The sequence below is a fragment of the Erythrolamprus reginae genome, chromosome 3, assembly GCF_031021105.1.
Source record: "Erythrolamprus reginae isolate rEryReg1 chromosome 3, rEryReg1.hap1, whole genome shotgun sequence".
NCBI classification, from domain to species: domain Eukaryota; kingdom Metazoa; phylum Chordata; class Lepidosauria; order Squamata; family Dipsadidae; genus Erythrolamprus; species Erythrolamprus reginae.
The window spans coordinates 103,211,348-103,226,322 of NC_091952.1; the positions used below are offsets into that span (position 1 = coordinate 103,211,348).

The 14,975-nt window shown below is 44.7% G+C and overlaps 1 protein-coding gene across 1 annotated transcript in view; it reads left to right on the forward strand.

Annotated features, from left to right (window-relative positions):
- HMCN1 (hemicentin 1) overlaps window positions 1-14,975 on the forward strand; it is a 254,348-nt gene that overhangs the window by 61,047 nt on the left and 178,326 nt on the right. The window contains exons 9-11 of the mRNA XM_070749005.1: window positions 171-315; window positions 4,046-4,167; window positions 6,091-6,366. Coding sequence (XP_070605106.1) covers window positions 171-315; window positions 4,046-4,167; window positions 6,091-6,366 — 543 coding nt within the window. The remainder of the gene's footprint in view (window positions 1-170; window positions 316-4,045; window positions 4,168-6,090; window positions 6,367-14,975) is intronic.

The following is a 14,975-nucleotide window of genomic DNA, read 5'->3' on the forward strand; positions in this document are numbered from 1 at the left end:
AGATAGACAGACAGACAGACAGACAGACAGACACAGACAGACAGACAGACAGACAGACAGATAGATAATAGACAGATGGACAGACTTATGTATTTACTGTATAGGCATCTTAAATACATTTACAAGGTAAACCTTTATAAAAATAACCACTTTGACATTTTTTTCACTAGATGCTCCAAAAGTCAGCATGCCCAAGAAAACCCCAGGATATTATTTGCAACCAAGTCATATTTCTTGTCACATAAACAGCCTCATACCTTTTACTGTTCACTTTAGAAAAAATGGAATTAAACTGGGAATGGATCAGTTTTTCAAGTAAGTAATTTTTCCTAAATATTTTCTAATTGAAGAAAATACAGTTGCCTTTATTATGCAAGGATAAAATTATGGTGAAACTTTGGTGCTCTTATTGTGAAGAATAGTTGTACTATGAATAATGTGAAATTAAGGGCATATGTTTTTAAGGCAATAGAGAATTTTAAGGCATTAGAAAATGCCTTAAAGAGGTAATAATATAGAGTAATATAGTAAAGATATATTGAATAAATAATTTGACATATGTTATTAGTCTAATTGATACAGTAAGATTCATGTAACTAGCAAAATATGTAAACATGATTTAAACTTATAAATTCTTATATAATGCTGTAAAGCAAATTTAGCAAAAGGAGGGGCTTTTTCATTGTTTTATGTATTTGTGGTGGATGTGGAAAGAAACACATGGACAACAGAACTGGGTATTAATGGGTCACTTCTATTATACAAATGAATATACCTGCAGAGGTAAAACCTAAACGGGGAGGAATTCCTTATCAAATAATATTTCTAAGCAACTATGGGTGAAGCTCCTTGCTAAGTAAGGGGAGAGTTCAATGGCCCTTCCCTTGCTCTCTGCCACACCACTATGGCATGTGGGAAGGCTCACCCACCAGATCCCCTTCAGAAGACCTGAGTAGGAGAGCCCCAAGGGCACCCCCTCTCCATCACTCAGCTCCTACATGCCCGGAGCTTCTGGGGAGGGGCAGCCCATCACCTTCCAAAAGATGCCCTAAAGGAGAACATGCAGCTGCCGCTAATACCCATTTCTGCCCCACCTGCCACCCCAGTGACCAGAGGGAATTAAGACAAATGGAAGCCGAATGAGGCTAAAGGTAGCTAGAAAAAACCACCCCTTAACCAATCCCATTCCTGAATCTCAGTGTGGCATAGGTGAAAAAACAGCTGCACAATAACACTCTTCAGCCATAAAAAAATCCTACCTGGCCCCAACCAGCGACCAGTAATCACACTGAGACAAGGGGAGGGCGGCTAGGTGCCAGCAAAAGTCTTCTGAAAATACTGTGGCCGGGAGGTGCAGGCATTTTTACCCTAGGCCTGGGTTTCACCTCCCGGCCTAGGGTATTCTGGGTGATCCCAGCATGCTCTGGGGATCACCCAGCCATGTGGGAAGAAAGCTGTCCCTCCCAGCTCTCACTGCAAACGCCGGCCAGCATTTAAACCACCAACTGGTAATTCTGAGACTTTTGTAGTATACCTATCCATCATATCAAAACAATGATATAAAGAAATGGTTTGTGTGCTTTAGTTCAGGATGAATAAAATCCTAGAGCCAACTCTTCCTTTTACACATAGTAAAAATTAAATATTGACAAATTATTCAGTTTGCTGTCTGTTCACAATATCTGAATTCTGCTTTCTCTGATAGTCATCAGACACTGCTAATAATGGGATGACCTGAAATGACCGTTAACCATTATTTCCTCTCTCTCTCCTTAGAATACAACAGCATGGATGTTAGGTTTTGCACTGGAATGCAAACACATTGTATGGATAGTTTATAACATTTTATAACTTGTTCTCTGTAACAGGTTATTCCCAAAATAAATATGGAAAAGATTTCTTAGATATTTTGAAAACAGTGATCTAATTATATTATGTTCCAATCTGGATTAAGTCAATCATACTTAATGGGATTAAGTCATAACTAATTTGACCCACTGATTTCAGTCTGGATTCAATTTTGTAGGCATTATATGTTTCAAAACAATAGCAATCATTATTCTTTAAGACCCTTTGTATAAGCAAAGAATATTTAAACTGCATTTCATAATGCTAAAACATAAAAAAGGAAGCAGAAACAGTTTGAGGGATTTCCTGTGTACTTCCAAAATAAGCAATAGTGTGATTAATTTCCATTATGGCAATTTGTTGGATTAATCAATTAACAATATGGATGTTGTAATCCAACTATATAAATTGCTGCCAATTTATTACACAATCTTTTTATTAAGTCATTCTAGAGACATACTTCCTTGGGTGTGTAATTCTGCTTTTAAACTCCAGTGATTCAATTGTTTGGGTTTTCCCCCCTTTTGATTATTGTTATGTCTTGTTACATGTTGATTACATTAAATAATAAAATAGCTGGACTGATAGTTCAGTCTGAAGTAATGAGATTTGCATGGTTGTTCTGATTTTGCCTCCAAAGTCTGTGCTTTTGTGTGAATTAAAAATATTAATTTACTTAATTGAATACATGTTAAATTTAAAAAGTATTTAAATATTCTGAATAAATCAATAAATAATGTTTAAAACAGTTCAAGTTCTATATTATGTCATTTTTTTGATTAAATGAATGCAGAGATAATATTTTAATATTTTGATCTTAATAGTTCCTTCACAAAATGATTTTTATTATTTTCAGTGAATGAATATTATTCATAGAATATTATACAGTAGGGATGTCAAACTGGCTGCCCTTGGGCTGGATGCATCATGCATAGGCCAATCCCAGCCCATCTCCGCAAATGGAAAAATATCACAAAAGTCACATGACACAGCGAGTTTGACACCCAGGTTTTATAGGACTTTTCCAGTCTTGTACCTTCCAGATACACTGGATTTAAGTTCTCCAACTGCCATAACATTTTGGATTATGGGAATTGAAGTTAAATATGTCTGGCAAATATCAAATTGGAGAAAAAATTGGTGTGAGATCTGGAAAACACATCATCATATTTATTTCTTCAGTCTACAAATCAGGAAAGATCCAATTGCTTGATTTTTTTTTTAAAGCAACGCTTCTGATATATTGATACATTCAACATTTATGAGGAATGCAGGTTTTTGAAGCAGGTTTTTTTTTTAGCATCCATCAACTTAAATTTTGGGGAAGTATTTTCATACGGGAAAGATGATACAATTCATTAAAATAATAATTAGAGCATGTACTGTGTGTTTTTAAAAACAGAAGCTACATTGTATTTATTTAAATGTTCTGTGTTTTCAGTGACATAACCCTGCTGCGTTACAATTTGTTTTTAATCTTTAATTGATACTTTTTTTATTTGCACAATTTAGGACTATGGATGATCAGTCCACTAGAGCTAGTTAGTTGGAAAGAAGATAGGATAAGGAATATATAAAATTGCTGGGGTAGTCCAAGCTACATAGAAATAATAGAAACTCCTTTTGCCTAAATTTGGTTGAACAACAAATGTCTTGCACTCAATTGTCTTCTTCTGTTCCAGTTCTAGTATCCTGTTTTTGGTATGAATTATGGAGATGGTATGGGAGCAATGCAGATTTTGCACATGGGGTTATTATTATTTATTAGATTTGTATGCCGCCCCTCTCAGAAGACTCGGAGTGGCTCACAACAACAATACACAATACAAATCCAATGATTAAAAAAGAACAATTTCCCCATGCCTGGCGGCAAAGATGGGTTTTTAGGAGTTTGTGAAAGGCAAGGACGGTGGAGGCAGTCCTGATCTCCAGGGGGAGTTGATTACAGAGGGTTGGGGCCGCCACAGAGAAGGCTCTTCTCCTGGGTCCCGCCAGATGGCATTGTTTCATTGACAGGGCCTGGAGAAAGCCAAATCTGTGGGTCCTAATCGGTCACTGGGATTCATGCAGCGGAAGGTGGTTCCAAAGGTATTCTGGTCCGATGCCATGAAGGGATCCTATAGCCAAGAATATAGGGTTTGGTTTTGGTTCTTTTTTTTGAATTTCTGAATATTTTCTTACTGTTATTGTGTTGCAGAGAATCTGCTATTGTAAATTGGGAGATTGTCAAAGTATCTCTTTTGGACGAGGGCTATTATGAATGTATCGCTAGCAGTACTGTGGGTACAGGACAAGCAGAGACATTTTTTGATGTATCAGGTTAGCTCTAATTACTATTGCTTCTCACATATATTTATTGTGGTGGAATGTTATAAAACAAATGAGATTATAATGCATTTTTACTTGAAGTTTTGTATGTCTTTGATGTTTTGTCCTGTAAATTAAGATGTTTATGTGGGAAAATGTGACTGCATCTAGAGTCCACTGGAGTTGGTGTTATAATAAATTTAAAGGCAATAATAATAGTACTACTATTATTACTATTATTACTATTTATAATGATGATGGCATATTAAGAAACCATTTCCTTAGTGTAGGGAGTATAGGAGGCATAAGTCAAATTAGTTTATTTTGGCATTTGCAAATAACAAATTCTTAAAGCATCTGTGGTTTCCACAATTTTTCTATTTCTCATTTCAAGTGATCATTTCTCATAATATAACCATAAATAAATTGTCCTCAGAGGTGGGTAACCTATAATCCTAAAACTGTATGTAGCTCTTGGATTATTTTCCACAAAGTTCAAAAATAGCTTGCAATCAATTATTTCCTATGTTTAGCATGCTCAATCTATTTCATCTATTTCATCTATATTTACTTACACTATACCATTATTAATGTATAGCAACCAACAAATTTTATTCAGGGGAATGCAGGAAACATTACTACCTATTTTAACTAATGGGGAAAAAATCAAGGAAATATCTGTAGAATTGAGTGTTTCATATCATATGATACAGATGATAAAATGTTACAAATATAACCGATACAGATGATAAAATGTTACAAATATAATAACTCAGCTAACAAAAATTATTCTATAAATATTTTAAAATTACACAGTTCAAGAACAGAGACAGAATCATCACAATGGCAGGAATTTTAAAATACACACATGTGCATTATATTAACATGCCTTCAGAAATAAACTCAATCCTATTAAGGTAGTCCCAAAAGGACTTTTTTCAAAAGGCAACTTGTATCCGGTTCATCCTCCTCAGAGTCCATGATCACAGAGGCTGGACGTGAGCCAACCACAACAATATCAACCATGCTTTCCTGAAAATAAGACTCTGTCTTATATTTTTTTTTAACCCTGAAATAAGCATTTGGCCTTATTGCCATGCACTCAAAAGCCCAATTGGGCTTATTATCAGGGGATGTCTTATTTTGAGAGAAGCAGGATATTAAGGAAGATAAATGAAACTTGTAAATAAAAGTAGACAAAGTATGGCGTTTGTTTAGTTTTGAACTGTAAGTCTTTCTAAAAATAATTAGGAAGCAAGAATAAATGCCAATAATAGAGTGTTTATAGTAATTCAGACAAATGATTGAACCGAATATTCTATGGTGCCACTTTGTTAACAGAGCCTATTTTCCTACAGTCTCCATAAACTGGGGAGACTATAAAACTTTGATATTGAAAGTCTAGTAATCGATTTTATTGCTGAAGAGAGGGTATTTTAAAAATATTTTAAAATTCATGACCTTTTAGCAGAGAAAAAAAAATCTAGGAACGTAAGTTGTAGGAGTTGAAACAATACAAACCTTCTTTAGTGGCCACTAAAACATGTTCTTGCTTCTCTGGTGCTCTCAATAGTTACATGTTTCCCAAGGCATCATTTGATTGATTCAGCTGCATGGGAGAAACCATCTCCTCTTCCTCCACCGCTACAGTTTCACATTAGGTGTTTTTTCCTGGGAATATTTAATGAGGTTACAATTAATATTCCCAGGAACTCTTTCCTTAAAACAACAACAACAACACCTAACGTGAAACTCTAATGGTGGAGGAAGAGTCAGGTGAGTAGACAAGGAGAGTTTGGAGGCAATAAAGAGGATCCAGCTGTGCCTTTGGGGCTCAAACAAGAAGGACCTCTTGCTTAATTAATTGAGAATTTATCTTCTCTTTCACTGACTTTTTGATCAAACAAATCTTTTTTTTCTTGTTTTTCTGCACAGAGCCCCCACCTATCATACAGGTTCCTAACAATATTACTGTCCCTCCTGGTGACAGAGCCATCCTTACATGCTTAACTATGAGCACAGTGCGTTACAATCTCACCTGGCACAGAGGTAACAGGAATGTGAAACACCTGGAGCCCTTGAGGATGAGAATGATGAGCAATCTCTCTCTTGAAATCAAAACAGTCAAAATCTCAGATGCAGGAGACTACAACTGTGTGGCTTCTAATGAAGGTGGTTTCACCAGGGCATCTGTATTCCTTACAGTGCAAGGTAACATGAAAAAACAGACAATATATAGTTTTAATAATAATAATAATAATAATAATAATAATAATAATAATAATTGTTCTTTTTCTGTTAATGCCACTTTAATCTGGTTTATCAATTCTATTTTTATAACGTATATATATTTAATTTAATAATAAAAATAAATTCTTATTCTTAAATGAATCAGAACAGAACTTTTTTGTTTGTTTGGAAGCATGGAATAAAGTGTGAAAGGATAACATTTAAGTGTTAGCATTAACATTGATGGTAAAGGTAATTCCTTGCTACAATATGAATATATTTTAAAAATCAAGCTACAAATATAACTTAAATTCTATATGGATCACAACCAGAGCCATATCAACACAATACGGGTAGTCATCAGCCTGTGACTGCAGTGTGTGTGTGTGTGTGTATTTGTGTTCTTGTATAGTAAAATTAGAACAGCACCTGAAATAATGTGAAAACTAGCGTACAAAATAAATGATCTGGAATAATGGAAAAATCAGTGTACAAAGCAAAGCAGGAGAAAGAGTAATAGAACTTTGCCAAGAAAATTTAAATATTTATTGCAAATCCCTTATTTGAATACTTGAATAAAACCAGATGGACAACATCAAAATCAAACTGACAATATATTCATCAGGCAAAGAAACAAAAGTTCTTTTCAATACGGAAAAAAACCAAACAAAAATACCCCCTGCAATTTACTGCAGTTCAACTTGTGAATTTATTCTTTAAAAATTGTTTTAAAAACCCACACACCTAACAATCCTAAGAAAACAAGATATGAACTCAGCTGCATTCAATAATTCAGCCTTGTTCCTTGAATGGTTTTATAGATTGTAATCACATTGGATTGCACCCAAAAACTTTATAGGAGCCAGTGCAGCTCATGAAGTAGTGTTGTTACATGTCCATATTCAAATACATTCATATTAATTGCATCTCTGCATTCTGGACCAATTGCAAATTCTGGATAGTTTTCAAGGCAGACCTATGTAAAATGCATTGCAACTATCCACACAGCCATGATCAAGGTATGAGGGACTCTAAGCAAGAAAGATAAAATGCTTGAGAAAATGTCTTAAATTGAAGAAGGTGAAGGAGACCTCATAGACAAAAGAATAATCTGGGAATTATCACGGTGCTGTGACATAGTACATAACATTTTTTTCTTTGTCACCATGTCATTTGGCTACTGCTAGGATTAAAAAAACCCAAAGCTAGTAATTACTCCAGATGTTGGTGTGCTGCATATTACAGTATTTTTTGTTGATTTTTTGCAACCAAACCCCTATAATATATAAAAACATTTCTTAATTAAAAAAAAACCTTACTTTTGAATTTTTAATGTACTGTGTAATAAAATAACACTATATTTGTCAGGAGAGGTGATGTTAAAGCACAGTGTGTACTTTCACATGAACCAATTTTATTTTCCAAATGTCAGTAGAAGAGTTGATCTTCCTTCAACCCACAAAGCATTTAAAGCATCTCGTAGCCTTTTACTGGCAATGTTTAAAAAGGAATTAAAATAGCTCAGGCAACATTCCACATGGCAGATCACTTTGGAACAATTCTGTCAGATACATTGAAAACAAAATATAGATCTATTTGGATTTGGTCCTGGTCTTTCATTCTAGAACTTCTTAGCCTATCAGATATGTCTTTCTACCCATGTTTTTAAAGCAATGTAAGTCACTTTCAGGTTTCATTGATATTTCCCGAAGTAAACTCATAAAGTGTGGAGAACATTGGATATGTGCAAATTGGTAGCAGGATTTTGGACTTGTGCTCATATGCTTGCTTTTCCTGAGTTTTGCCACATAATACACCCTATTAATCTATTGCAAACACAATTGCCACATGTGATCACACATCATACTAAGCCATTGTTTGCTTTACGCATGCTTAGTGGAACAAACAATACTAGTCTAGTGGGTTTAGAGAACAGTTCTAATTCATAAAGTATGGTGAATATACTACAGCAGCTAAGCCAAAATTGAACAAAATATGTAATGGCTTAGCATGATAAATAAATCCAATCCCTGTGAAACTTCATTGCTTTTTAATCCTTTTTAAACAAAATGTAAACCAAAGGGTTGAGTGTCTGTATTCTGGATTAATTACTTATTTGTGTACCATATGTCAACAATGGAACAATACAAATTGACTATTAATTTTTAATATAAAATAACATCTAGTAGACTTATTTACTCATTCTCTATCTCTGAAATGGATAGATTAATGATGTCTTCTCAGGAAATCCATATTTCCAAGTTAGCTCATAGATTAAGATGTACTGAACAATGAATCGAATCAACTATTACATAAAATACACTAGAATCAAACTTTAACTGTACACCATTCATACTAATGTACCAAAAAAGATTATGTTTTCTGGAAATATGAAGATAAGGGCAGCGCCGGACTTACCCGGCAGGCAGGCTTTGCTGGAGGGACCGGGAGACACGGTCCCTCATGGCGGCCGCCATTTTGGATCCCGGGCGAAGTCTCGCGATGCGAGACTTCGCTCGGGAGATCAGGGCCTGATTGGCCAGGCCCTGATTGGTCCGGGTGGGGCCTGCTTGCCCTATATAAGGGCGAGCAGGCCCGGGGCTCTCCCTTTTCACCCGGACTGAGCTCCTGAGCAGACGTTCGGTCGTTCTGCTCCGGCGGCCATTTTGTTTGGCGACCTCGTGCGAGGCGCCATTTTGTGGCCTGTGGTGTGGCGAAAAGCCTTTTGCAGCATCAGCGGAGCCAGCATCGGCTGGGCTCCGCTCCGGTTTGGAGCCTCATTGTTCCTTGTAGAGGGAGGGAGGTGCTGCCTTCTGGTGGCCTCGCGGGCCCGCGGGGGTCGCTGGGTGGCTTGAGGCCTGGGATAAAGGCCTGGTGTTCGGCCTTGTCGCCCATTGGAAGGGGGGATTGGCTTCCTGGGTGGGTTTGCACTACTGAGGCCTGCTGTTTCGGGCAGGCCTTGTTCCAGTGGTGCAGGGCCCGTTGGGGGAGGGCTTGGTCCCGCCCTATTCCTTATTGTATAAAATTAGATTTGGTGGTATGGCCCCTAAAAAGCGGCCAGCTAAGGCCCTCCCGGCCCAACCTGTGGTGCGGCCTAGGAGGGCTGCCAGGCCGTCTGCCCGGGCTCGGGCGGCGGCAGAGGGGCCCCCGGGGGGGATCCCGGTGGGGGGGGTGGTTGGGTTTATCCCCACAGTCCCTCAACCCGAGGTGTCCCCTTCTCTCTCCTGGGCCAGGGTCCTGGAGCGGCTCGACGATTTGGAGAGGTGGCGGTCGGGGGCAGGCCCGGAGGGGCTTTCCTCGGCTGCCACCGCAGCATGGGGCGCAGACCCCAAAGAGGAGTCGGCCCCAGCAGGGCAAGTGGCCCACGACGTGCAGATGGCTGGCACCGGACAGACGGGCAGCACCGGGCAGACGGGCCACGCTGGGCAGATGGCCCAGCCTGGGCAGTGGTCATCGTTCCAGGGCCCAATCAGGATGGGCCCACCGTGGATGGCTTCTACCCCTTACGGGGCAGGTGAGGTTGCACCACATGTAGGCACATCACCGCTCCTGCCCATCCAGGGTCCCGGGTTCATCCCGCCAGCTTTGGGGGGGTGGCAACAGCTTCATGGGGTCTGCTGCAGGCACCTGTGGACAGGTCTGGTCCCCGCCGGCTCCGCCAGTGGGGGCGCCGGGGGTACCTGTCCCACCTGGGGCGGGGGTGGGGGGTTGGATCCCTCCTCCACCGGCCATTATGCCACCGGTCCCGTTTATGTATCCACCGGGGCTTGGGGTGCTGGGCTCGGGGGCCACCACGGTGTGGGACCCGTTCGCCAGCATCAAGCCTGGGGCCATCCCTTGTGGGTTGCCCGCGACACCTTTAGGGTACCATCTTCACCCGTCAGTTAAGGAGGCAATCTGGCGGGGTGAGTACGTTGATCTTTTCTCCATTTTGAACAGGGAGGTCCCTAAACAGGACAAGGAGGTGGTCCCTGGGGAGAAGGTTAAAAAGACAAAGGTCACGAAATGCTTCAGCTCGTGGCTGTATGCCTTTCTGACCTTTGCGTCGGTGGTAATTCAGAGGCAGCCGGGTAGGGCCGCTGCCTTGCTGAAGTACATCGACCTTATAGCGAGGGCCCATTTTGAATATGGGGGCACCATATGGAGGCATTACGACAAGGGGTTCAGGATGCGTATTGCCCATGACCCCTACTTGCCTTGGGATATGGTGGTACCGGACCTGTGGTTCCAGGCCACGCATATGTCAGGGAAGGAGGGCTGTGATAGGACCGATAGCGGTCACTTTATGGAAGAGGAGCCTGCGACGCCCGCGCCGGCCAAGGCCGTGGCGGGTGCCGTTGGAAAAGGGGCCTCTTTAGTGTGTCACGAGTTCGCTGCAAAGGGGGCGTGTTTCCGCCCCATTTGCAGGTTTCGTCACGCCTGCGGAAGTTGTGGGGGAAACCATTCCGCAGCCGTGTGCCCCCGCCCCAAGAAGGGGATTGAAAAGAAAGGCTCGGGTCTCCCAAAGCCTCTCCCACCTGCTGGGGGAAAAGGGGCCCAGCCCAATTAATTTAGTGGTGCTTGAGGGTTGGTTGGGCGACTACCACCCTCGCTCGAGAGCGGCCGCTCTCTTGCTAGGTTTTTCAGAGGGATTTAGGATCCCTTACCAGGGTGTTAGGAAGGCCTTCATGTCTGACAACCTTAGGTCGGTTGTTGGTCATGAAGACATTGTTAGGGAGAAGATTGGGAAGGAGGTTGCCGAAGGCAGGGTCCTCGGGCCCTTCTCGGAGCCGCCCTTCCCGAATCTTCGGGTGTCTCCCTTAGGTGTGGTCCCCAAAAAGGCGAGTGGTGAATTTAGGTTGATTCACCATTTGTCTTTTCCAAAAGGGGAGTCAGTGAATGATTTCATTCCTGACGAGTTGTGTTCAGTCCGGTATGCATCCTTTGATGCAGCCGTGACTATGGTTAGGAAGTGTGGGGTGGGAGCCCTTATGGGTAAATGCGACATTAAGTCGGCATTCCGGCTCCTCCCCATACACCCAGACGACTTTGAGCTGTTGGGCTTCCATTTCGAGGGGGGTTATTACGTGGACAGAGCTTTGCCCATGGGGTGCTCTGTCTCGTGCTCGCTTTTCGAGAGTTTTAGCACCTTCTTGGAGTGGGCGCTCAGGAGGCAAAGTGGTCTGGGTACGGTCGTTCACTACCTTGATGATTTCCTGTTGGCGGGGCCTGCGCATTCAGAGCAATGTTTTGCTTTGATGCGGGACTTCGAAGCCCTTTGTGCTCAATTAGGGGTGCCTTTAGCCTCTGAGAAGACCGAAGGCCCCGCCACCAGGATTACCTTTCTGGGTATTGAATTGGACTCAGAGGAGCAATCTTCTAGATTGCCCCTAGAAAAGTTGGTAAAGATTAAGCGGAAGCATGATGAGGTCCTGGGCTGCCGGAAGGTGACCCTACGGCAGCTTCAGGAATTGGCAGGCATTCTTAATTTTGCCTGTCGGGTAGTTGTTCCTGGAAGGGCTTTTTCCAGGAGGTTGTATGATGCGATGAAGGGGCTCCGTTTGCCCCATCATCGTACCCGCCTCTGCGCTGGGGTCAGGGCTGACCTCGGCGTGTGGCGGGATTTTTTGGATAGATTTAATGGGTTGTCTTTCTGGAGGCACGAGCTTCTGTTGGAAGCTGAGTTGCAGCTCTGCTCTGACGCCGCGGGGACTTGTGGTTTCGGGGTGGTGTTAGGTGACCAGTGGTGCTGGTCGGCATGGCCTCCGGAATGGAGTGCCTCTTCATTGGTTAAGGACCTGACGTTCTTGGAGCTCTTCCCCTTAATAGTGGCCTTAGAGCTTTGGGGGGAGCAGTTTAGGGACAAGACCGTGCACTTTTGGTGTGACAACCTAGCGGTTGTCCATGTGGCGAATGCCCTGTCCTCAAAGAGCGACAGGGTCATGCGGCTTGTCCGCCATTTTGTGCACAGGTCCTTGTCTCTAAACGCATTGTTTTTGGCTAAGCATGTCCCCGGGTTGGATAACGGGGTTGCTGATGCCTTGTCCCGTGGTCAGTTGTCCAGGTTTCGGACCCTGGCCCCGTGGGCCCGAGAGTTGCCAGAAGCGTTCCCCAGCCACCTCTGGAGTCTGGGGGGGATCCAGAGTGGTGGAGAGATGAGGCATCCCGGGCAATCTCCTTGTCTGTAGCGCCCGGCACCCTCAGGGCATACCAGCGTGCAGGTAAGGAGTTTGGGGAGTTTAGGCAGGGCAGGGGTTACCAGCTTAGTTGGCCTGTCCCTGTAGAGCATTTGGCCGAGTTTTGCGTCCAACTCAGGCAGCGTGGCCTGTCAGTTAGGACGATCCGGTCCCGGTTAGCCGGCCTCGCCTTTCTGTCCAAGGCGGGGGGGTTTGCAGATCTTTCGGGTGACTTTCGCATCCGGAAGATGCTGGAAGGCTGGCTTAGGGAGCAAGCGGGGGCCCCAGGTGACACTCGTCAGGCTCTGACGGTGGAGCAGCTGTCTTTAATCAACGTGGTTTTTGACAGTCTGTGTTCCTCATTGTACGAGGCCCGTCTTTTTAGGGCAGCGGCCTGTGTCATGTTCTTTGGGGCCCTTCGGGTCAGCGAGGCCATGGCTTCGTCTCAGGCTGACACTTCGCTCCGGGCCTTCCAGTTTGCTGATCTGGCCTTTAGACAAGGGGGGGTGCCCCTTGTAGTGAGGAGGTCTAAAACGGATCAGCTACGCAGAGGGGTTACCTTACAACTTAGTGCGGCCACCGACCAGTCAGTGTGTCCGGTGGCCGCCCTACGGCTTTATTGTGGTATGAGGGGGTCAGGTCAGGGGTACCTGTTTAGGCATTGTGACGGTACCCCTCTGACCCGTTTCCAATTCTGGGCTTTAGTATCTAGGGCGATGGCCCAGGTGGGCATGGATCCCGCCGGTTATGGAACGCATTCGTTCCGTATCGGCGCCGCCACTAGCGCGGCACTTTCTGGTTTCCCGGCCCATCGGATTTGGGAGATCGGCCGCTGGCGGTCAGCGGCATATTTGGGTTATGTTAGGCCCGCTGAGGATCCCAGGCAGGGCTTAGGCTAGGTAACCTCTCTGTGTCTGTGTCCTCTTGCAGGTCCCCAGGCTAACACGAAACCGACGGCGCTGCTGTGTGGCCACAGCATGATTTTCTGGGCCGGCCGCGCGGCAGCCAGGAGCGCCATCGGGACCCACCTGTCCCTGGGGCGGTGGGTCAACGTTACCTGGATGGACCGGAGAGGTATGCGGTGGGAGGGTCTCCTACCGGCGTTGCTGGGCGGTCAGCATTCTGTGGCTGCGCCCGGCAATATGGGGGGCGGCTCCTGGAGTCGCGCCCAAAGGGGTCTGGGTGGGCAGCGTCCTGTGGCCGCACCCAGGTGGCTGGTATTGCACTTAGGTGGCAATGACCTGTGCATACTGGGAGGCCTGGCGCTGCTCATCCAGGCACGCGAAGACCTGCGAAGGCTTCGTGAGGTCTGGCCCACCACGCAAGTGGTGTGGTCAGAAATATTACCTAGGCTTGTGTGGAGGGATGCCTCTTCCCTTAGGGCCATTCACCGGGCTAGGCGACGGGTGAATAGGGCTATGGGTAAAACGGTTAGAGAATTGGGTGGAGTGGTAATACCTCATCCCCTTATATCAATAGACCAGCCATGGCTCTACCGTGATGATGGCGTTCATCTGTCTGAACAGGGGAACACCATCTTCCTACAGGACCTGCAGCGGTCTCTGCGTGAGCTGGCGCAGCTAGAGGGGGGAGTCGGGGGGCCAAGATAGAGATCTGACCCCCGCTCCTGTGGCAGGTTAGGGGCGGAAAATTGGGTGGTTTAGCAACCGCGCGTTCTCCCTTGGGCATCTTTGGGGATGATTGACAGGTTCTCCGCAAGCTCATGGAGGGAGTTTCTGCCTGAGCAGCTGGGGGGAACCTGTCTTTGGGTCCTGCACCTTTAATTCCCCGATTCGGGTTAGCCGGTGGGACCCCCCTCATGCACAGCATGGCAGAAAAGGTCACAGGTGACGGCCTGGCCCTCACCTGGACCTTGCATCGAGATACGCCCATGAGTTGCCCAGGAATGTTTGCTGGCATAACGTCATTTCCGCCCCGGAAGTATTTGTTTGACCCTGCAGGTCCATTTCCGGGTCATAGTTGTTTATGCTAATTTATGCAAAGTATTTGAATAAATTATGCAAATTTATGTTAATAAAAATGACCCAATTTTAAATCCAGCTCTGGTGTCCGTGTCGTTACTCCGTCTCTCCAGCAAGGGCAGCGCCGGACTTACCCGGCAGGCAGGCTTTGCTGGAGGGACCGGGAGACACGGTCCCTCATGGCGGCCGCCATTTTGGATCCCGGGCGAAGTCTCGCGATGCGAGACTTCGCTCGGGAGATCAGGGCCTGATTGGCCAGGCCCTGATTGGTCCGGGCGGGGCCTGCTTGCCCTATATAAGGGCGAGCAGGCCCGGGGCTCTCCCTTTTCGCCCGGACTGAGCTCCTGAGCAGACACCCGCCCGCCCTCCACTATTTTGCAGTGTGCTTCGGGGTCGCCCTTAGGGGGCCGAATGGGAATTTTTTGCAGTTCTGCCTCTTAGCTGAGCTGTTTTT